General features: G+C 46.0%; 5 protein-coding genes across 5 annotated transcripts; 4 read left to right on the forward strand and 1 right to left on the reverse strand.

Moving 5' to 3' along the window:
• Nucleotides 1–3,649: 3,649 nt before the first annotated feature.
• On the reverse strand, nucleotides 3,650–5,400 carry GGS25DRAFT_481737 (uncharacterized protein). Its single transcript, XM_049260214.1, has 3 exons — nucleotides 5,078–5,400; nucleotides 4,118–4,531; nucleotides 3,650–4,059 (listed from the first exon to the last, which is right to left on the reverse strand). The coding sequence occupies exons 1-3, from the start codon at nucleotides 5,227–5,229 to the stop codon at nucleotides 4,041–4,043; spliced, it is 585 nt and encodes a 194-aa protein (XP_049118954.1). The 5' UTR covers nucleotides 5,230–5,400; the 3' UTR covers nucleotides 3,650–4,040.
• Nucleotides 5,401–8,304: 2,904 nt separating this feature from the next.
• Nucleotides 8,305–9,657, forward strand: GGS25DRAFT_185374 (uncharacterized protein). Its single transcript, XM_049256666.1, has 2 exons — nucleotides 8,305–8,796; nucleotides 8,854–9,657. The coding sequence occupies exons 1-2, from the start codon at nucleotides 8,722–8,724 to the stop codon at nucleotides 9,565–9,567; spliced, it is 789 nt and encodes a 262-aa protein (XP_049118955.1). The 5' UTR covers nucleotides 8,305–8,721; the 3' UTR covers nucleotides 9,568–9,657.
• Nucleotides 9,658–15,282: 5,625 nt separating this feature from the next.
• GGS25DRAFT_185443 (NADP-dependent alcohol dehydrogenase C) lies at nucleotides 15,283–17,046 on the forward strand. The gene is made up of 4 exons (XM_049256667.1): nucleotides 15,283–15,413; nucleotides 15,508–15,782; nucleotides 15,847–16,495; nucleotides 16,572–17,046. The coding sequence occupies exons 2-4, from the start codon at nucleotides 15,587–15,589 to the stop codon at nucleotides 16,822–16,824; spliced, it is 1,098 nt and encodes a 365-aa protein (XP_049118956.1). The 5' UTR covers nucleotides 15,283–15,413; nucleotides 15,508–15,586; the 3' UTR covers nucleotides 16,825–17,046.
• Nucleotides 17,047–19,147: 2,101 nt separating this feature from the next.
• GGS25DRAFT_519488 (uncharacterized protein) lies at nucleotides 19,148–19,836 on the forward strand (the record flags this gene model as incomplete). Its single annotated transcript, XM_049263712.1, has 3 exons — nucleotides 19,148–19,432; nucleotides 19,543–19,563; nucleotides 19,624–19,836. 3 exons carry the CDS (start codon nucleotides 19,148–19,150, stop codon nucleotides 19,834–19,836), a joined length of 519 nt encoding a protein of 172 aa, XP_049118957.1.
• Nucleotides 19,837–20,889: 1,053 nt separating this feature from the next.
• GGS25DRAFT_530013 (uncharacterized protein) lies at nucleotides 20,890–21,897 on the forward strand (the record flags this gene model as incomplete). Its single annotated transcript, XM_049265335.1, has 3 exons — nucleotides 20,890–20,961; nucleotides 21,019–21,071; nucleotides 21,195–21,897. The coding sequence occupies 3 exons, from the start codon at nucleotides 20,890–20,892 to the stop codon at nucleotides 21,895–21,897; spliced, it is 828 nt and encodes a 275-aa protein (XP_049118958.1).
• Between the last annotated feature and the right edge of the window lie 216 nt (nucleotides 21,898–22,113).

Raw genomic sequence — 22,113 nt, forward strand, 5'->3', positions numbered from 1 at the left:
CTGCTTGATGCCGAGCCCGGCCACAGCGTCTGCCGTCTGAGGGTTCCTTGGCATGCTTAGGCCTCTCTCGCATCTTGATTGTGCTTGCGGAGGGGCCTAAGCATGCCAAGCACGCCGGGCTCGGTGCATCCAGGCCACTTACATTGGCCCGCGATGTCTGCATCATCACCATCAACGGCTGTTATGTGGTGGGTTTTGAGGTGTTTGTAAAAGCGGCACGGCCACAGTGATGAATGTGGCCTGGCTTCCTTGACGTTAAGCGGGATATTCTGCTTGCTTTCTGAACTGTGCCGTGAAATGATGTGCACATCCGTTGTGAAAGGAATTGAATGGCAATGGCAATGGAACAACCCAGGCACACGCCAGGTCAAGCGTACCGTACGATGAGATGCGACGCCCTCGCATTGTTGTGGCAAACCTCGACAGCGGCGTGGCTTTGGCTTTGTTCGTTGTCTTGAGTCACTCGAACAGTTATCGTCGACATTGTGTCCTCCCAGCAACGCCGGTGCAGTTCGGTGTTCCAGGGTTGCATGATCTCGAAAGAATCTGACTCAAAGATCTTTTGCTAGGACTGGATTGCCTTGATGGGAAGGAAGATAATATTGAAAAGTGCGATGGGTGAAGGAATGCAATGGCCGAGTTTTGCTCTCCATCCATGTAATAGAAGTCTTTCGAAGGAGTGTGACTGTGTGTGAGAACCACCACATCAATCTTCGGAGGCGTTTCGTCATGCGGGACGGCCGGGGCCCCCACCCGGCCATCATCATTATCGACTGGGGCGCCAAAGAAGAATGTCGTGTGGTGAAGGATGAGAAAGGGGTGTGTGTGACCAAAGACAGCACGGCACCACCCCGAGTGAGGGGCAGGCATGGCTTTGGCGATCTGCGGGGGTTGAAGATTTGATCTTCCACCCGGCCATCCTTTCCTCTTCCCTTGACCTTCCCACCGCCGCCGCCACCGCCACCAATGATATGGATGTGGTCGGCCGGGGCACCACCCATGGGGGTCAATGGGGGCTATCCCCCGACCGACAGGCGAGGCGATGGAGGAAGGGCAAGGGAGTAGGGCCATGCCAGGCCCATTGGCGCCGTGACCGGCGCCGCGTGGAGGGTGTGGTGGTGGTTGGCTGGTTTACTTCTCTTTTCTTTCCTTTTCTTTTTTCGTTTTTCTTTTCTTCTCTTTTTTTTTTTTTTTTTTTTTTTTCCGTTTTTCTTTTGTCTTTCTTTTTTCTGGTGGTCTTTGCAGATCCTTGAGGTGGTTTCAATAGAAATCCCGTATTTTCTACCGTTGTAGCTATTTTGTGATAGTTGCCCTTCAACTTGATATCATCTACCGTTTTGGGCCCACAACATGTCGCATTCGGTCTTCAGCTCACGAGGTTCGACAAAGGCCTCTTCCGTCTCGAACCTCGCGAAGCGGCATCTTGGGCTGAGCGAGCGTTTTGCATCGCCGCGTTGGTAAGTATCAATACCAGAACCCGCAATAGGGTAGGACCCTAAAGCAGACAAAGAGTCTTGTCACGTGGCTAAGTTGAGACGTCCTTAGATACTGAATGTATGTACTTCAGGAAATGGTCTCAAGCCTCTTTTTGGTATCGAACTGTCCTTTATGTATGTGCTGCGGACCATGTCGTTGTTGGCGTTAGCGTTGCCCCATCTTGTTGTAGGGGAGAATGGCGAGTTGTAGGCTGAGAGGCTCGTGTATACCTCCCCACATAGAGCTACCGTTTCATAATCGTAGATGGTAAGCATCCGACACGAAGACGCTTTCCAGGCATCGATGGTGATGGAAGCCTAGAGGCGTAGACGTGATGGAGAATTTGGTCGAAGGCAGACACAGACATGTCTGGTAAGTTGGTGACCGACATGTCTGTGAGACCGTCATTTCTGTGGAACAGTCATGTCTGTGTGAATGAGCTGCCGGCCTTTGCTTATTAAGAAATGTTAGTCTTCGCCGTAAAAGGAAGTGAGAATATGTTAGGTATAATGATGAGGAATGATGGACGTGAACAAATAAATTGAAAGTTAGAAGGATTTGGGAATAATTGTGCGTTGGGTGGGTGTAGAGAGGAAGTGCGGTGTTGCCTGAGGTAAAAAAAATATATAAATTTGTAAACAATGTAAACAACACGCGTCGCGTATCAGTTTACTGGCCAATTCGCCGGGAGAGGATTAGGGAATCAATCATGGTACTGAAGAAGGAAAAAAGGAAAAAAGTATGGATAGGAAGGAATCGGGAAATAAGAAGCGAAAAATGAAAAATAATACATACCATGGCCCTCAGCTTAGAGAGGTCCTCCAAAAGAAGAATACGGTGAATGGTACCTCCAAGAGATCATTACTCTCTAGCTGAAATTGACTATCCGGATGGGAACTTGGAAAGGTTGGCTCGACAGGAACGTCATGTGCGATAGTCTTGTGTCTGGTGTGTCGCCTTCCGCAACGTCCTCCATCTCAGATGCCTCAAGGATGTTGCTGAGAGTGTATTGTTAGCGTTGAAAAATACATAAACGAGATTGAAAAATAAATAAGTGCGTTTGAAAAAATGATAATGAGAGGAAGTTTTGTACCTTGGGTGTTGGGACCTAAGGCGTGAAGTGTCGCCTTAGGCCAGTGTTGTGTTTTGCTCAGAGTTGAGGCCTTCGCCTGGTGCTAGGTACCACGCTGTAAGGGTACGAATAAGACACCTAGAACTAGCTAATATGTGGTAAAGATTAGTATACTGAATACACTAGGTATATCATCACGGTGGCTGGAAGTGCCAACCTCAGTTATTAGACACAAGTTACTTACCCGTAGTTTTTGGCTCCGACCATCGAACTGGTCAGACGGCGGAGGCAGAACATGTTAAGGCGTGTCTCGCCAGTGTCCTTTCTGGTAAATGTGATCGATGGTAGGGTCCCTTGGGAAGAGTAGGTTGGATGAGGATGAAGTAGAGAAGATAAAATATGAACTGAAAAAAATAGTAGATGTTGACTGAATTGAGAACCGGCGTGGCACTTTATCAGCAACGTGGTGAAGGCTGGATGAGCTTTATTAGCAACGTAATATTTGTCAATGATGAGCGGAGGATACGTTACCTTTCGTAAACAAAGCATTAAATGTATGTCAATGACTGCCGGCGACGACCAACAGGTATCCTCCATGAGTGTGAGGAAGATACCTGCTGGTCATGTTAAGCAGTGACAGCAAGAATGAAATGCTGTGTGCTAACAATCGCCGACTAGAAGAGGATATTGTGGTATGATGGGTTGGATTGAAAAATAAAAAAAATAAATAAAGGAAGATGAGTTCGAAGTGGACGGGACAGGTGCGTCGGTATTTATACTCGAAAAAAAAGTAAACGCAACCTGATAATTCAGGGTCGCGAAGAGACCTGCTCTTGTTTTTCTAGAGAAGAAATTTCCTCCATATCCTCGCCGTGGGTGCGTTAGGGCACGCTTTAGAACTACCCTAGGTAGGTAACAGCTGCCTCAGGCATCCAAGCGGCGACACACTCACTGTTCTACGCATATCTACAGCTGCTAGCACACTACATAAGAACGTTGACCGCTCTACCTCTGTCGGCTCGGGTAGAAGTAAAGCGTTGAAGTGTTATTAAGTATATACGACAAGATGCTCCCAGTAGTAACAGCCAAGGAATCTGAGGGTTGTGGATATATAATAGAATTAGTCGCTACCAACTATGTTATATAATGTTTAGCCCATTCATAACTCCAGACTGCCGACCGACGCGATGCCATGCTACTATACAGACCCTTCCCCGAGGTGTAGGTCGTATCCTTCCCATTCCCAGTGAAAGCGCACACGTGTGTTGTTCCTCTAGCATCTTTAGAGAATAATATGGCTTAGTGACAGCCGCACAAAGCATGGTAACAAGAGCCTGGAAGACTGGTGCTGCCCTTTATAGCTACTAGGTAGAATATGAGAACCTACGACAGGATGAAACCTTTCAATATCATGGAATGCTCATTGCCCCATCTAGAGTTTTTTCAATGCTGAGAACGCCCTTCCTTGAATCGAACAAAAAAAAACGCCTTGCTATGCCTCTGCATAATAACTGAGGGGTCAGTTAGTATTAACCCAATAATAATAATAGTGACTTGGGGTAGACCTACTCTGGTGGATCATAATGGTCATCAGGGCCAGATAATCCATGCGCAGCTAGGGCCAAGACAGCTTCATCGTCATTCTGTTGCTGTTCAACCTCCTCTAGCCGTTGACGTTTTGAAGGCTGTTCTTCTAGACCCGAATCGTCTTGTATCTCCAGAGCATCATCCTCATCCCCAGGCATGTCTTCAGTCAAGTCGACACTTGTACCTGCAGTACCTGACTGTACCTCTTGTGGATGACTTGACGTGCCCGAATCCTCCTGGTCAAGACTATTCATCGGAACTAGTGGCTGCTTCCTCGGCCTTCCACGACCAGGTCCGGGGCGCCGTGTGATGGGATTTTGAGTAGGATCAGCTTTGCGCTGACCATCCCCATTTTCAGACTTGTGTTGCGCTCTGCGAAGACCTTGGAAATGTTGACTAATACGAGGTAATTAGTTCTTTTATTCTACGTGAGATGGGAGTATCCCCAAGTGAATATGAATATGAATATGCATCTAATATTATCCTGGCGACAATACATCTTTGATCTCAATTGCCTTGTACGAGGCAGCGATGGCCCAGGGAATGTCGATAGGGCAACATTGCAGAGATTGAGGCACGATCTAACCTCTGATTATGACCTATGACCTATGACCTATGATACAGGATGCAGGTAGGTGGTGATGTAGGTATGTATCCCCGGGCTCTCCGGGACGGGTACGGAATACATATTACATACATATACTAGTATACTAGTAAATGCAGGAAGATGTAGCTACGTAGCCGCAAATCAATGCAGGACTTGACTTATTTTTGGCCAACTTGGCTTGGAGATTGCCATGGGGGTTTTTTATTTTTTATTCTTTATTTTTTTATTTTTTTTAAGAGACAGACTATGCTGCGGACCATGCTGCAGATTGAACTATCTATGCTGCAGATAGGTACATAGTTGAATAGAAGATTGAAGAAATAAGCGTTACGTACCGGCATCCTTCGTTAGTGAAGCCATATCCCAAGGTACGCATGTGGTTACCAATGGTGGTCCATTCTGCGCCACTTATTACACCGATATTTTTGACGGAGAGGATGGTGAAAAAGAGGTCTTTATCGGCTCTGTCATTCCAGTTTTTGTTCATTTTGAGGATTTTATTGATAGCTTGGAGCCTTGATGGCTGAAGCTTAAGGGAGGATGATATGATAGAGCTGTAGGAACTTGATACTAGTAGTGCTAGCAATAAAGCGCCCCTTCACGTGCGAATCAAGAAAATTGATAGAGATGGAAGCTTTTGAGAGGTTGAGAAGAATGGGTAAAAGAGCTTTGAATTGGAGCTAAACTAAATTACGCGGTCCGAGGGAAGAAGTGGACCCGAGTCTTCTTGGCAGTCTTTTAGTGTTACCTTATATGGCACTAATTACCTACCCTAGGTACCTAGTATTAGCACTGAATCAGCTGTAGCCTGTAGCTGCATACATCGCAGTGTGCTAACTTAGCCTAACTAACTACCTGGCCGCTGGAGTGTTTGCCAAATTGCCAAATCACGTGAACACGCATTTTTGCATTTACATGTACGCTATTGTCGCGCATCTTACACCTACGGCGACCTACAATACATACATACCTGCCTAACTTGGTGTGTATGAACCTATGTATCTCGCCTCCAAGTTTTCAATCTTCTTCAAGCTGCTACGCCACACTATGCACGCGTCGGGGGTAAACATGTAATGACGTTATAATTATCCAGGTTTAATGTTAATCACGTTAACTTATAACATATCTTACACATTAATACCTGCGCTTACTTATAAATACATGTAAACTAAGGTAAGCCGGAATGTAACCGGCCTTCCGAACACTAGTAGTATGATAATTCACAATGTTTGCTTTTTCATTTCTTATAACATCGGACATAAACTAGAAAATTCTTCCCGTACGACGTAGTAGTGGAGGCATGCACTTAACTTTAAACATGGAAAAGTGTCTTTTTGCCTGAAACATCACGTGAGTAGGCGAACAATACGTGAAGGGATTTTAAGAAATCCTTATGCACAGTGTCCCAACTTTTTGGGTAACGCGTAGTGACCCCTCATGACCCCCTTTCTATTTTGCTTTTTTTCTTCACTATTTTATTGTTCTATTAATGTCGCATGCATTAATGAAACAATGAAACTTCGTCCCATACACTTGGCTATTAACTATCTACATATATGTACTTACTCCAAATAAATGTCGTAATTCTTCTTCGGTCAAGACTGAAGAATGGGAAAAAGAAAAACATTAAAGCAAAGGCGATCACAAAGTGTACATAGGGAGGATACAATATACCTACGTGTGTGTGGTGTGAATGCTAACTAACTAGGTTACATGAATCAGATACCAAATACTTGACCGGATGTTCTGGACCGGGTTTTGCTTGAGTAAAGAGATGATGCTGGCCAAGGTCAGGCCAGTTGGGCGCAAACAAACTCGGAGGATCCATCAAGTTTGAAATACATATGCAACAATCTTATTTTCTGTAAGACATTGAAGCCATTATCCTCTCCCCCTCCCCCGCCATGACTTCGATACATGCTGTTGTCTCGCCTCGGCGTTAGTAACGGCCCGCAAATGGAATATGTCGTTCCTGCATTAGGCATAGGCCCCGCTAGATTGCCGAATATGCAGCTCTGTTTCCTCAAGAAATCATTGGGTGTTACATAGTAATGGGCAATCTAGATTTAACAGATTTGGAGCCGATAAGGAGTGTTTACACTCATTCCAGGCATTTTCGAAATGCTTCGTCAACATCCACTGCTGGGCTGGGACCACTAGGTTCACGGAATTAACCCAAAAACTAACTGATTACCTACTTAAACCAATCGCCATTATCGTTGCCAGCATCGATGAATGCCCAACTAGCTACCACCTAAGTGCTTAGCTAACTACTACATACCTAATATAAGCACCTACATAGCTACCTACTGAGTTCTCCAGCCCTAAATACACCATTTCAGCTCACTACAATTACATAATCCAGCAGTCAAAACTGATTTATGTGTCTATTAGGAGTATGATCATATGAGAAGATACATACATTTTATATACAAAATATGTGAGAAACGGAAGTACTTCGGCAGTTTTGCTAATTACATGCAACCATTGATTTGGCTAATTACTACATAGTACGCTAGTGTAGGCATGCAGCAGTACTACTATGTACTATGTAATACTTCAATATTCAATATTCCATTGAGCGAACAACACTTCAGTCAAATTTTTTGCGACTCCTTAATTTTTGGATGACTCACACATCGTGGATGTGTTTTATTACTACTATAACTAACCACTATCCAGGTATACACTATTCCGCATTTATACCTACCCTAGGTAGGCTTCTCGCCCTTACCTACTGTACTAACCCACCACTCGGTAGTTTTCCTGACTTTTCCTATGTGAGCCGGACAATCGGGGATCGGTTCCTGAAGCTACATATGTAACTTGGCGTTACAACCCTTCTCGGCTCACCAGTGTCACCACTTGGTGTACTACACGATACATACAATACCTACATGTACATACCTATATGTAGCGTGTGCATTTCTTCAGTACATGTAGGCCAGGACCATAATACTTTTTTTTTTTTTTGTTGAGTTTTGAATATCGCATCGTGAAAAGAGGTACACGTACGGAATGTGATGATGGTATGCATATCTAGTGCCTCGACATGGCTTTCTAGGACTTTCGTTATATCGCATCCTTTTCCATGAATTTGGTCATGTACCTCGAAGGCTTCGGACATGTATGTACCTACATGCATACCATACCCCCTGGAAGATGATCCAGACCCTGGCAAAAAGGGATATAACTTCAACAGGGATCAAGAAACCACTTTACGCGGTAGTGCCGCGTACCATCCCACTTTGCGCCAACACGATCCCCGCTATCCCTTTTCTCGCCTCTTCCACCCCCCTGGACTCATATCCTACTCTACTTAGTACTAGCCAAGAAAGATGTTAACGATGTTCGCCTCGTTACAATGGGAGTTGCTAGGCAACCGTGTCTTTCATACTGTTTCCCCGTACAGATTCCTTGCAGTTGGAACTACTTGATAATGTGAGCAAGCGTGCTTTTCATGCAAGCACTTAAAGCAGCCTTGTCACGGACCTATCTTTACCCTTTTCATCGACAATCTAGCTAGCGAAGGGGAGCTAGATACATTTATCTCCCTCTTTCGTGCTAGACTTAGGTCTTTTATAATGAAATTTAAATCTCTTTGGCTCCATTGTATCGATGTCAAACGATCTCTCTCTCTCTACTTGTCCCCACCCTTCGTCATACCTCACATCACCATATTCGATCGACGGCCTGATGTGATACTCTATACCCTCTACCAAGCTTGCTAGGAGCTTTATCTTAGAAGCCTTTGCCTTATATTCCGCCCACCTGCCCTCACCGACTTTCACAACTACTCCGTTCGTGACTCACTCATTACATTTCAACTCCTCATGGTTCAGACTCTCCCTGGAATCAACCTCTTCAACCAATCACCTCACACTTAGCTGTGCACTTCTTATTGAGGCCGCTCGCCCCTTCTGAATCTTCCTTGCTACTCAAGTCTACCTGACTACCACCTCAGTTGAACACTATCATCATGTCGACCAACAACCACGACAACCCTATGACTAGATTCCTGTTTGCTATCTTGAGCCAGAAGAATCTCAAGGATGTGAGTTGGATTGTGGCCATTTAAGCATGATATATACCTTTCTAACTCATAATCCAGATCGACTGGAACAAGGTCGCTCATGACCCGGTCTTGAACCAGGAGATCACCAACGGCCACGCCGCTCGAATGAGATATTCGCGCTTCAGGAGCGCCATGTTGGGCCTCGAGCCCACCCGGCGTAACCGGACGGGAACGCCCAAGTCTCGGGTTACAAAGGCGAAGAAGGGATTGAGAGGGAAGAAGACCGAAGGTATTAAGTCGGAGCCAACCTCCGAATCTCCCATGCCGCAAGGGTCGTCCGTCTCGCCCCCTCCTCCCTCGATTGTCAAGCAAGAAAGCTCACCATACAGCTTTGAGAGCCGGCTTTCCCCACGTCTCACGCCGGGCCCGGGTCAAATACCTGTTGCACCAACTATGGCAAACACTCCTACTGTGATCCAGCCCCGGCTGCTCACGCCCAGCAGCGACATGGACATGTTTTCTCCTTCCCCCGGTCTGACCCCCAGTCCCACCACAGGCGAGTTACTCAATCCCTCCAACTCTTTCGACTTCCGAAGCTCGCCATGCCCCGATACCGAAGCGGCGTGGGCTCACGCCCCACCATATACCACTTTTGCCGCCGCGGCTTACACCTACGATGACTACGGCTCTTACGACCATCCTCACATGCACCACCATGCGCAACTGCCACTCGGGATGTCGCACCACAGCATCGAATCTGATGCTGATTACGTGAATGTGAAGCGTGAGGATTGGGACCAGTACTCCTGATCGCACGCAAAAGCATGTGGGTCGGGCGAGTTACTTTCTTCAATATCACGTCCTTGTGGTTATTTTCTAGGCTTTGGACTCTGGGCTCGTGTTATGGGATGGGGGGATAGGCGGTAGGGGAGGGGAATCTCGGTTTAGGCAACATATTCTGGGCTGGCGGTGCGTGTTACGATCTAGATTCATGTAATTTTGGTCAACGATTGAAAGAAAAAAAAAAGCTGGCGTTCGAGGAGCGAGAGGAGGCCGGGGTGGTTTTGGGGGGGTTGTGTGTGTGTGGCCACTGTCACTGGATAGGTTCGAGTCATGTAAACATCAACTTGGCGGCGGCATGAATCTGCTGTCTCATACAGAGACTTACACGCCCGGCGCTGGTGAATTATGGGCGGTGGGAAATTTTCCGTACTAAGGGTACTTTTCAGATCAATCAATGCTAGTTTGGAATTGTTACGAGTGAATACCGAGTTCATCATGCGCTTCCAAGTCCTTGCGAGAACACTCTAGAACAAAGCCCACCCCCTGAGACACTACGTTGAATTCATCATGTTCAATGTTCTAGACTGAGTGAGATTGACTCCTCAATGAGAATCTCATCCGGCAAGTGAGATAAGAGAAACCGTTGACCAGCTTGAAGTGGTTAGGAGTACTTACGATGAGATGATCGAACCAGAGGTGGCTACACTCCCAGACCCTTTCATTCCATGGCCTCCCATTCTTTGAGTGCAATTCTGAGAATAACCCCTTCCCCTCCTATCTATCCATTCACTTGAGGTATTTAGTCGGAACTGAAGCAGGAGGGGTCTTATCACATCGCTCTGCTCTAGAGTTTCTGACCTGTCACTTCAGCCCTGTTCATGTTAGATCACATGGTATGTGCGCACACGCTTGGGCGTTAATGGTGTCAAAAAGCCGTCTACCTAGGTAGGTAACCAAAGGGTACTTACTTTCTTACACAGCACACATATATCAAAGGTTACATATGGCGGTGTCGTAATACAATAGCCATTGTCTGTCAAAGTATCCGCATGGCACACCTCTGGCCTAGCCCCAAAGGCTATCGACGGGCCGCTTTCTGCACGAACTTCGGGTTTAGAAGTAGTAGAGTATCTACCAGGTTAGTTAGTCAGGTAGGTAGGTCAAACCAGGAAGGTCAGAGATCAAGGGTCGAGTACCCGGATACCGTTACATGGATCTCCGTGCCCTAGGGCCTGTTACACACCCACTTCCCACGTCAGTGGCTTGCTTTTTCCGCTGCCCTAGCCCCCAATACACATAGACAACTGCATAGGTTATCCGGTACGATAGCTGTAGGCATACAATGGCTAGAACGATCTAGTGTGGAGGAGGGAGATGTGTGTGGGCTGTTACGGGGAACAATGGGTGGCGTGTAACTTCACAGAAAAGAGCGTCGTGAAGTATAACCTGGTATTTGCTTTTCCGTCACATTTCTATTACCTGCCTGCCTACCTACACACACCCATACCCCCAAGCTACCCCACCATCGTGGGTTATACAGAATAATAAGCATATACTCCTTAGTGGGGGATGTGCGGTCTCGGTGTGTTATCAAGTAAGGTACATACTGACCCTGGGTAATACTAACATGCCTACGGCGTGCGCATATGCTCACACCAGATAGATAAGTAGTTTATAGCAATACGTACCTACTTTGCCTGCCCGTCTAGAACACCATGTAGCCTACTTACTGTCAGCCTGCTCATGCCGCAAGGATCTTGTTAACGACAAGAAAAGAAAAATCAACCAGATCCATAGCCTACGTTAACTCACAGGGACCTTTACGCAAGAGACGCTCGCCGATTATGGCTTGTTTCTAAAGACTAGGCTCCGGAACGCTCCCTACTGGCTCGGAAGACTTATAACCTGATTCACCTTTACGCCATTTTACTTTACTATGTGGTGGTAAGATAAGTGGGTTCCTGGTAGTTAAAGCCGGCGTTCTGCGTTTATAGCGATATAAACCGTATTTTTCACGATATCTAACCTAGGTGGTTTTGTGGGATCTCGGCTACTGTATGGTAGATCACACACCTCGCCGTTAGGTACATAGATGTGATGCCAAGGTCCGATACCTACATACAGGCGTAGCTGCTTTTGATCTTCGGTGAAGCTGTCCCGATTCAAGTATCTCCCAGGCAGACATTACACTGGTGAAATAACACCTGGAGTTGTTGAATAAGTCCCATGACTTGTGACGGTGGATTACGTAACACAGCGTCAACTACTACCGTAGTATACGAACGTTGGATGTTAACACGACATACGCGGATGCTTCGGATATCGAGTACTTGAGCTTTCACTTGAAAGTACCCTTTGGCCAGCCTGCTTATCAACAATAAACTTGCCCTAGTACCTACGTGACCTGGTATTCTTGGTGGCTGCCAGCACTAGAAGCCTGTGAATCAGTTTCACCCCCCTTAGTAGGAGTAATGCTACCCAAATAATCACCTCCAGGAGTTAGTAGACGTATAACAGGTTGCCTGACTTGAAGTCAATACATTTTAATCACTTACAGGTGCTTCGTCTTTTTGCTAGGAACTTTTGAGTGCCGCAAAAGGAATTCTAGAGAACAAGGCCGAGGGTACGTTGATATGTTGATAATAGCCCTGGCTCATTGTGTAATCTTTAGCAACGTACCTAAGTAGTCAAGTAAGTATCTAACAAGTATCTTTGTTACCTAGTAACTAGAAGTAGGTATACGGTTGCCTCGGTGCCTGGTTGCCTACTTGACTGCCTACCTACGTACCTAGGTTACACTCCCTAGGAGACGACTACACTACTCATGTGTGGTTGTGGTAACTGGGAGCCAAGTTTTCATACTCTCCGGGCCACAATATGCCGCCTTGGTCCTCATACTCTCTGGAATTTCTCGTTGTGGAAGCATTTGATGAATATTGACATCTCCGGGGTTACTCCTATTACTTGGTCATCATGTCTTCTCTTACCCGCTCCGAAGCTTCCAAGGCCCTTTCCAGGTCTTCTTATGACGAAGCTGTCCGAATTCTACGTCGGCTTCCATGTGTTCTCTATGTGCCTCTATTTGGCGGCATTCTAAGATTAGAAGAGATACAGTACAGTAAGTTCAAGTGGCTGAAAGTATCTGGTCCTTCATACTAGCTTCGATAGTAGGGCTGGTAGCGATAATAGGTCGCAATGAGCTTGACTACAATCCAAGTTAAGATTTCATACTCAGGTAACGTTCTTTGCTAACACAATGAAAGGGTTACGAAGCCAGCGCATACTTGGTCACCACGGCAAGCTAGGGACTGAGTATCTTCATCAACCAACTCTTCTAATGATCTCAAACTTTCAGCCATGTCAAGATTATAGAGCGCTGCAAAGGATTTAGCACAGACACCGCATGCCTTCCCGTCTTTAGCTATGGCCATTATACGCAGGCAGACCTGATGTGTCGGCTCATGCTTCGTGTACTCCCTGGATTGTACATGGAAAGCTCCACGACGTGGTTAGTTTCCGCTCCTGAAGCCGTTGGGATTGTGCTCTATAGTCATACCAAATGCAGGCCTACCCCAAGGTATATCTTCCGTACATGGTTATCTGAAGAGAAACATGTTAACATGATCTTTATGCGTTCTCTGTGAACCATCTAGTTGTGGTCTAAGATATTCTCCCTCTCCCCTTTTAGTAGGTTCTCGATTCATATGTTCTCCGGAGACGCTTTCCCCATGTATACCTTGACATGATATTGCACCAAGTTAGAGATACGTAGGTATACTACAAGTACAGCATTCTGTACACTATTCTTCTATCTGCTACAATACCCACATGCTGACCGCAAGTCAGCTAGAAACATACGGAGTACCTACGTTAGGAAGCGACGATAATATTTGCGGTGATCGGGAAATTGCTAGCTGCTGCTGCTACCTCTGTGTCTGTATTGAAAGATTCTTGAACATGACCCAATCAACAGAACCGCGGGTTCTTCATTGTCGAAAGACAACCCATCCCACCGAACACGCAGCTATGGATCTCCTCTCGCTTCATCAAGACGAGCATTAGGTACTTCTCGAAGTTATTTGTCTCCCGCATAGAGTGCTGGCTGAATGAGGACGAAGCTTCGTTCAAGCGGATGTAGCTACTTCCACTCCCCTTTTCCCACTGGACTCCGTGGGCTTGCAGAAAAGTCTTCGCGTAACGAATACTAGCCTAGGCTGATTGACAGCAAGGACGCTTTGATACTTCGGCCTAGACGTCGCGCGGGGAAAATTGAAAGACACTGTGATAGGCGTGCCTGAAAATGCGCTTGGGACAGTGCGGCCAGATGAATTTGAACCTTTGCACTCTTTCGGCACTTCATCTTCGTGGAGGCTTCCAGGGCGGGTGACCTTAGGTCGACTGACAGTCCACGGCGTTAAGGACTCATGATGATTGTTGTTGGCTCCTTGCTCACATTCTTTTCTGGCTATATTTTACCATCTACGCCTCATTGAGTCATTGGTAATCCGGGGGATTAAATGCCCCTATTGTAGCTCGTGGTCCTGTCTCGAAGTTAAGCGTTGAATCCTAAGTCCGGGTCGTAAATACTCTTCAGTGTTGTCAATATATCTTGGAGATGTTCTTGGCCATCAGTAATTGAGACGCAGTAGTAGCTGTCATCTATAGGTAGGAACTAGTATTATGCACTTATAATATCCTATGCAGTGACCTTTTCGCGTAGTCAATTACGCTTGACGCCAAAGTGGATAGGCTTTCTTGGGAACTGAGATCTGTCAGATAGTACGGCTGCGCCGAAAAGAGATTGATTAATATTGTCACAGCATCATGAAGGTATACACTAATAAGTGGTCGATGAGCGTGTGAAATACGAAAGAGACGGATCGTTCACATAACCTGGTAAATTTTATGGGTAAAGAGGCACAATACTCGTGCACTAGCCCTAATATGGCTAGCGACTAAGAGATTTACCTCATGCATTGCCTCCTTGGGTAGTTGATTATCCATGGTATCTGAGGTCATCGACCGCTGGTGGTGTTAGCGGCGATAGACCTTTTATCGCCGAGGTTTTGATTGTTTATAATCACAGGAGTCGTCGAAGTTGTAGATGGCCACTCTTTATATGTGGAAATATTAATAACAACGATATGTTTAGCTAGAAAAGTACGATGTACTGCATAGTAAGTAAGTACTAACGTAGTTACGATATAACGCCGTCATTGGAGGGGAGGGGCTTATCTGCCGGGTACAAATTAGGTAGGTCAGGTCTTGGAGGAAACTCGGACTAAAGACGGAAATGGGAATAAGTACCTCTGTTCTATAAGTTGTGCTTATCATGTGTAACATCAACTTGGTAATACAGGTATGCGCTTCCAAATGTCTTCTATTCTTACCTTGATTACCCCTATTTTTCTGTTCGAGAGAGAACAGCATTATGCTTTAGGTAACACAACTTTGATTCGTTTCTTTTACTTCGTAGAAGGTAGAACCATTAGTTCACGAACAGTATTTTATCTACTAAAAACCATGACGTAGAGTGCTAAGCCTGATGGAGTGATATCTTCAAGGTTAGTAGTACTATAGTAGATAAAAAAGTTAGCTCAATCGTTGACGTACCATTGAATTTTCGGCAACGAAACCTGCCGGTACTTGCATACATGCCATACATAACTAATTCCACTCGAGAACATCAACTATAAGGAAAGGTGGGCCAAGGACAGAAATTTTCGACCTAACGTAAGATATCATGCCGCTCTTTTGAGAAATGAGGTTTCGTTATAGGGTATATTACAAATTAGCTTGGAATGATAGCTTAATGTAATGGACCCCTGACTCACGCTATTATGCTATCATGGGTAAATTAGAATCCGATCTACGTAGGTAGGTAGGCGAGCCGAGGTGTCCGTAGAGTGCGATATAAAGCTCGGCAGGAGGACACCCATTTAATACGACTTGATCTTTCTTGCCATTGACCATATCCACAGTAACCTACCACCCATAATTTAACTAGTGTAGAAACCGAACAGAAAACCCAATATAATTCTTCAACATGGCGGCACAAACGAACCTCAAGTTTCAGGGCTGGTTGGGCAAATCACCAGACTCGGTTAACGGCAAAATGGAGTGGGGTGAATACGAGCCGAAGAAATGGAGTGAAGACGACGTTGATATCGAAATATCGCATTGCGGTATCTGTGGCTCCGACCTCCACACACTAAAGTCTGGCTGGTTCCCGACACCTTATCGTATGTTGTCCCCTTCTCTGATTCTCTGGTGATATTTCAGCGCGTTGTCCTGACATACTCCTAGCTTGTGTCGTGGGTCACGAAATTGTCGGCAAAGCAGTACGCGTAGGACAGAACGTCAAGCACGTTAAAGTTGGCGACCGTGTCGGCGTAGGCGCACAGGCTCGATCGTGCCATCAAAGCACCTGTGCCGATTGCTCCAGCGGCAACGAGTCGTACTGTGCCAATGGGTTGATCAACACCTACAGCTCAGTCTACCCCGACGACGAAGGGAAGAGTTATGGTGGTTATGCCGACTATAACCGAACCAATGGCAATTGGGTGTTCCAAATACCAGAGGGGCTCGATTCAGCAATCGCTGCGCCAATGTTGTGTGGTGGCATCACTGTTTTCTCTCCCTTGAGGCAGAACGGCTGCGGACCAGGAAAGACCGTGGGAATTGTTGGTGTTGGAGGGTTGGGTCATTTCGGTGTCCTTTTCGCAAAGGCCCTGGGTGCTGACAGGGTCGTTGGTATCTCGAGGAAGAATGACAAGAAGGATGATGTGCTGAAGCTTGGCGCTGATCAGTATATCGCCACGGACGACGAGAAGGACTGGTCTGCCAAATACGCTCGTACCTTGGACTTAATCGTCTCCACTGTGTCGAGCGAAAAGATGCCATTGAATGGATATCTTTCGCTTTTGAAAACGCGAGGTTCATACATCCAGGTCGGGTAAGTTCTTCCCCAATCCAACGCTCTGCTCAAGCAGACAGACTACTTAGAGTTTCAAACTGACATATATCGATAGAGCTCCTGATGGAGGTAATCTGCCTCCAATCAATGCATTCACATTGATTGCAAGTGGCATCAAGGTTGGCGGTAGTGCCACCGGTGCTCCTTGGGAGATACGGGAGATGTTGCAACTTGCAGCGGACAAGAATATCAAGTCTTGGATCCAAGAACGGCCATTAAAGGAAGCTAACCAAGCTATTATCGATATGGATAAGGGAAAAGCACGGTACAGATATGTGCTTGTCAATGAGAACTTTGGGAAGCATTGAAGTGCATGTGTACTGGCGGCAACTGACAGATAGGTAACATACCTAGGTAATAGGTATGGGTATGCATCTAGGTTAGGTATACTAGGTAGGAGGATAATTAGAACTAGAATAGATTTTGTTCTCAAGAAGCCACCAAGCTTGCGACGTCTAGGGCTACGCGCAGAAGCAGTATTACCTAAATCATGTGATCCATGCCCTGACAGCCACGGCTTTTGTTTGATTAGGTACCTAGGTACACATCATGGCGATGATCTGAACACTTTTCAACACCTCAAGACTCAAGTTGAACTAGATATCTACCTACATTGACTGCATTGATATAACTTCCCTCTGATTGACTAGTTGTTTAAATATTAACAATCGCACCTTTCTCAGATAAGAGCCCCAACAACTTCTCTGGGGATGTAAGCCTAGATCCGCATACCACGACATCTAAAACCCCGCTACGCCACCCACTGACGCTTTTCGATAACGATAACAAGGATAGCAATGAGCTCAATGGCCGCTCCATCAGCCGAGTAAAAGGTGATATGGGATATTTGGGCAATAAAAACAACAAGGCTTGACTCAAGAATAATACAATGTTTCGGTTCAAGCAACAGTACTTGGGATTTCCTCGGTCTGCGCGGTACGTTGCGACGTAGTATAGCTTTTTTTAGTCTTCCAATTAGGTTGAGGGGATTCAGAGGTGTCATACAGCCATTCATGGTGAGTGATGTTCTATTTGAAAAAAGAGAAAAATCTCCTCTCCTATGTGAAGGGCACGCCTATTTGGGAGGTTAACGAAACCTCAAAATATCTTACAAAGTACATATGGAAACTGTCGGGACAAAGTCACGTGGTTTTACCGGATAATCACGTGTATCTTTCATCCACGTGATACCCTAGGTTTGGTAGGTTAGTGCATTTACTGCATTCTATTGAATCTGACATTTGCAAATATGATTTTTCTTTTCTAGCCAATACAGCTGTCATTTCAACGGTATGTAGTACTACATATGTATGTATGATATCATGTAAGTGGCTTACATGTGCATACGTAGGTAAATGCCTAGTGTCGCAGTCCCGGACGGCTGCCGGACGGCTCCCGGACGCTAGACCTATATAAGCCTAGCGCTCCGGGATATATGCACGCTATCCTGGACGACTCTCGGCTCCTCTTAGATAGATATATACACATCTATTGCGTTCATAAAACAAAAGTTCGCATCAGCAAAGTCACAGGTGCTCAACAGGTGGGTAAGGTACCATAGGAGGTCGATTATCCACTTAAGTAGGTACCTAGGGTCAAGATCTAGATACCTAGTAGGAGGTGGGCACCTACATGCCTATTTTATCAACAACGAGTCCGGTAGAAAGTAATGATACACGATTCCGTACAAAGGCGTACAAGTCCTGGGCTTTATATGTGGTATGATTATCTGATCATGTTATCTTGATCTTTGTGTAGAGCCTCCTAGTTAGATGCCCGGACAAGCAGCTACAGCCCAATAATCTACGGATTATCCCAAATAAACTTGTCGATATGACTTGACTCCTCTGTGAAATAAAATAAAATAGGTTTACACCTAATGTTCCTTTTGTAGAGTAGCAGTGTGATATACCTTCAGCCATTGGTGTCTCCTACCTTGCCTACAGGTATGTACTAGACTAGGTACCAACCTGAGGCATATCACTGTCCATCCCACCACAGGTCCTTCCACTTATATTTTCGACCATGTCGTCGAATAGAACTGCTAAAATAGGGATACTAAACCTGATTTAGACAGAATTGCGCACAAGCACGTCGCGTACATAGTACTTGCCTTCTTCCCTGGCAGATTTTGACCCAAATTAGGAAAGGTGCCAGATATTTAATACCTACAGGGGACCCGCTGTGGGAGAACGACGAGAGGCTCATCAGGCCCTGAAAAAATATCGTAACCTAAGTCATCCCCTTACGGGTGTTGATCCTGAGGTATCTGCTTGCAGAATTTTTCATCTATATAAACCCTTTGACCTGTCACTGGTTTCTTCACTTCTTCACCTACACTCATCACAAATTAACTGAACCGCAAATTCATCTATCGTTTCTCTACCACCTTTGGTAGCAGTAACTCTTGACAATTTGTCTTCCTCAAAAGAACAAACCTGGCATCGTATCTTCAAGAACTAATTCAATCAAGCATCAAAGTAAGTAAATATTCAGCAGCTACTTCCTTTGTCACTGCCCTTTCTCTTCATCTATATCCCATCCTGAACCATACCCACTTACAACGAGTCACGCTTTCTTTCAAGCCTTGAAAGACATATACTCCAAGTCCAATACTAATATTTATTAAAGATGTCTGACCGACGTTCATCCTTGAAGAATGCCGCTGGTAATGGTGCTGGCCATGCCACGCCTGCCCACCAGTCGCCTCCATCTCGAGCTATCAAGAAGTTCGATCTGGGCGATGGCCTTATTGTCACCCAGAGAGAGGCTCGTATGGCTTTTGAAGTTCTGAAGAAATCCAAGAAGACTTCTACCGAACTTGCTGTTGACTGGGCTGCTGTCGCTGCCTCAATCGGTCATAAGAACGCCAAGGTGTCCCATGACGCCTTCTATATTATGCGCCAGAAATATCAGGTAAGTCATTCCAAGTATCCATGCAATATATTCATGCCCGGTCTGAATATGTCAAAACTTCTGTGATAAAATATATGATTACTAACTTTCTCTCTTCCTTTACTTATTAGTTGGTTCGCGGCAGCGGTGAGGTAAGTTGTCTTCCATCCTTTGCTACAATATTAAACATCACTAACACATTATTGCAATAGTCCGAAGCTGCCGACAATGAGGCAGCCCAGACCCCGGCTCCCAAGACTGGAAAGCGAAAGCTTGCAGGCTCCGCGGACAAGTCCGCTGGCCAGCCTCCGGCAAAGAAGATGAAGACGGCTCGTGGTTCGATTAAGAGCAAGGAGCAGGCTGATAAGAATGATCAGGCCAAAGAGAAGGATCATGATGAAGAGAAGGAGCCCGAGCAAGAGTAATGGCAGCTAGACGTTACTGATAAACGTTATGCTATTCTATACGACAATACAAAAAGTAGATAGTCATTGATTTCGCATACGCATGGCGAAACAATACAATACAATGATTGATCTGCAATATAATGTGTCTTCTAACCTAGAATGAGTGACCTATGATTTACGCTTCGAATATCTAACAGCCCATACTAGTACCAATCCCTTGTGTTTTCTTTGACAGAACCCGATTAATGAATGATATAGGCACCACACCTATATATTTAGGTATGGCACCAGGTAGCCGTGGAGGTTATGATATATGATTCGGGCCCAACTACCCTCCGAGCCTTCTCTGCTTAGGTACTTTTGAGTAATATCAATCTTCAAATCAGCCGTGAGCTCTTTTTTGCTTGCTATTATTCATGTTTTTGACACCAATCACACACACATTTCCCAGTTTTCCTTCAACGACAAAGGTGAAAACGTGCCATCATATTTAGATCTTTGACCTGTTATACCGTGATATCTGAAAGGGTATGGTAGCTGCTACTTCTCGTCTTTGTGGCTAACATCAAAATCATACTGAACACCATTCACGACACTCAAAGGCCGGCTTCTGACAACTCACCATAGCGTAGTAGAAATTTTCTCTTATTTTAGCCAGCAACCCCGACACTGACTGTCCAGAAACTCCCTCAGCGTGTCTACAGCCACGACACAGCCCCAAGAAATATCTAGCCGTAACCATAGTGACACTTGAATATCAGACTGTCGACTCATCAGCTGTCGCATATTGAGGTACTTGGTTTGCTCTCATATGCCATCTATTACCTATGATACTGTCCAATACGAATACAACTGCTGTCAAGAGATTTGAATGGGTACTGATCTGGAAGAAGGCACAGCTTTGATACCCTAATACCGCTTCTTCGAACGTAATACTTCTCTGCCAACTGAATCAAATCAATCTTTGCCGTACTCATCCAACCATCCTAGGCCGGGTATCTTTGCAATTCTCGTCCTCTTCCATCTAAGAATAATAGCATCACCACCGGGCTTTGATCGAAAACAGTCAATATGCCTCCTTTGGACGTTGATTCCCAGTTCAAGTTCCTCATCGTGTGTATCAAGCACTCTACCGGCGGCAAGGTGAGAACTACATACGCCATTAGGCTACTAGTCCTAAATTTTCGCTAACTGAGATAGGTTGACTTCGGCGAAGTCGCCAAGGAATGCGACATCGTGACCAAAGGCGCCGCGTGAGTATCGCCACAAGTTTACCACCTACCTACCATCCTTCTCTGAATCCCATCCTATATATATCCCCCACCCATAACCCACATCTTCAAAGCTAACAACCTCTATCTCCTTCCACCCAATAGTGCCAAGCGATACGAGCGCCTCATGAAAGCCCACGGGATCCAGACCTCCGGCGCCGGCGGCGGGCTCAAGAAAGAATCGAAGGACAGCAAAGACGGCATCAAGAGCCGCGCGGCCAACAAGAGGCGAAAGCTCGCTGCCGTGGACGAGGATGCCGGCGACGTGGACGAGCCGATCAAGACCGAGGTCAAAGGTGAAGTCAAAACCGAAGATTCCATCGCCGTGAAAGCGGAGCAAGAGAGCGGTGGTGGTAGTGGTGTGGGTGTTGGTGTTACTACTGGTGGTGGGCTTGCTGCCGTACCCAGTGCTGCTACACTGCCTGTCGATGGCGCGCCACCGACAGGTGCGCCCAACAACACGCCCGCTTCTACTACCGAGGCTCAGAATGGAGATAACAACGACGACGACGACGACGAAGTCCAAGTTATCTCCGCCACGGAGAGGCGCGATGACGGCAGCAACAGCATTTCTGTCTACGGTAGTGGCGGTCACCATCACTCGCATGCGCACTCACCACACACTCACTCGCCTACTGCTCCGATGATCCCGGGGATTCACTCGTTTGATTACGCTGCTAATAACATGGGGTTCCCCCCACAACAGATGTCGGGACCGACGAGGATGAGTTCGTCGCCTAGCTCCATGCACTATGGGTTTGCCCCGAACACTTGGATGTATCCGCACGACGCGCATGGCTACTTGTAGTAGTAGCGTAGCAAACACTCATTTAGTTTTATCTTGGGAAGCACTGTGGTGCTCTGGTTTCTCTCTTTTAGTGGTAGGTCTTATATATACAGTATTTATGGCCTCTTTCCTGCGCTAACACATCATGGGCTGGTAATCTAGGGCGCGTGGTTTGGGTATGACGCTAAACAGGACGATTTACAGTCACGGAAGGACTTCGTAGTATTTCTTCACTGA

Source organism: Hypoxylon fragiforme (genome assembly GCF_022984875.1).
Source record: "Hypoxylon fragiforme strain CBS 206.31 chromosome Unknown GGS25scaffold_3, whole genome shotgun sequence".
NCBI classification, from domain to species: Eukaryota; Fungi; Ascomycota; class Sordariomycetes; order Xylariales; family Hypoxylaceae; genus Hypoxylon; species Hypoxylon fragiforme.

What these genes read in the sequence shown, in the direction of transcription:
- GGS25DRAFT_185374 (XM_049256666.1), top strand. Translation starts at nt 8,722, where the DNA reads ATGTCGACCAACAACCACGACAACCCTATGACTAGATTCCTGTTTGCT. An exon ending in GCCAGAAGAATCTCAAGGAT is followed by an intron (nt 8,797 to 8,853) that starts GTGAGTTGGATT and finishes CTCATAATCCAG; the next exon opens with ATCGACTGGAACAAGGTCGC.
- GGS25DRAFT_481737 (XM_049260214.1), bottom strand. Translation starts at nt 5,229, where the DNA reads ATGAACAAAAACTGGAATGACAGAGCCGATAAAGACCTCTTTTTCACC. An exon ending in TTCACTAACGAAGGATGCCG is followed by an intron (nt 4,532 to 5,077) that starts GTACGTAACGCT and finishes ACCTCGTATTAG; the next exon opens with TCAACATTTCCAAGGTCTTC.
- GGS25DRAFT_185443 (XM_049256667.1), top strand. Translation starts at nt 15,587, where the DNA reads ATGGCGGCACAAACGAACCTCAAGTTTCAGGGCTGGTTGGGCAAATCA. An exon ending in CTGGTTCCCGACACCTTATC is followed by an intron (nt 15,783 to 15,846) that starts GTATGTTGTCCC and finishes ACATACTCCTAG; the next exon opens with CTTGTGTCGTGGGTCACGAA. An exon ending in GGTTCATACATCCAGGTCGG is followed by an intron (nt 16,496 to 16,571) that starts GTAAGTTCTTCC and finishes ATATATCGATAG; the next exon opens with AGCTCCTGATGGAGGTAATC.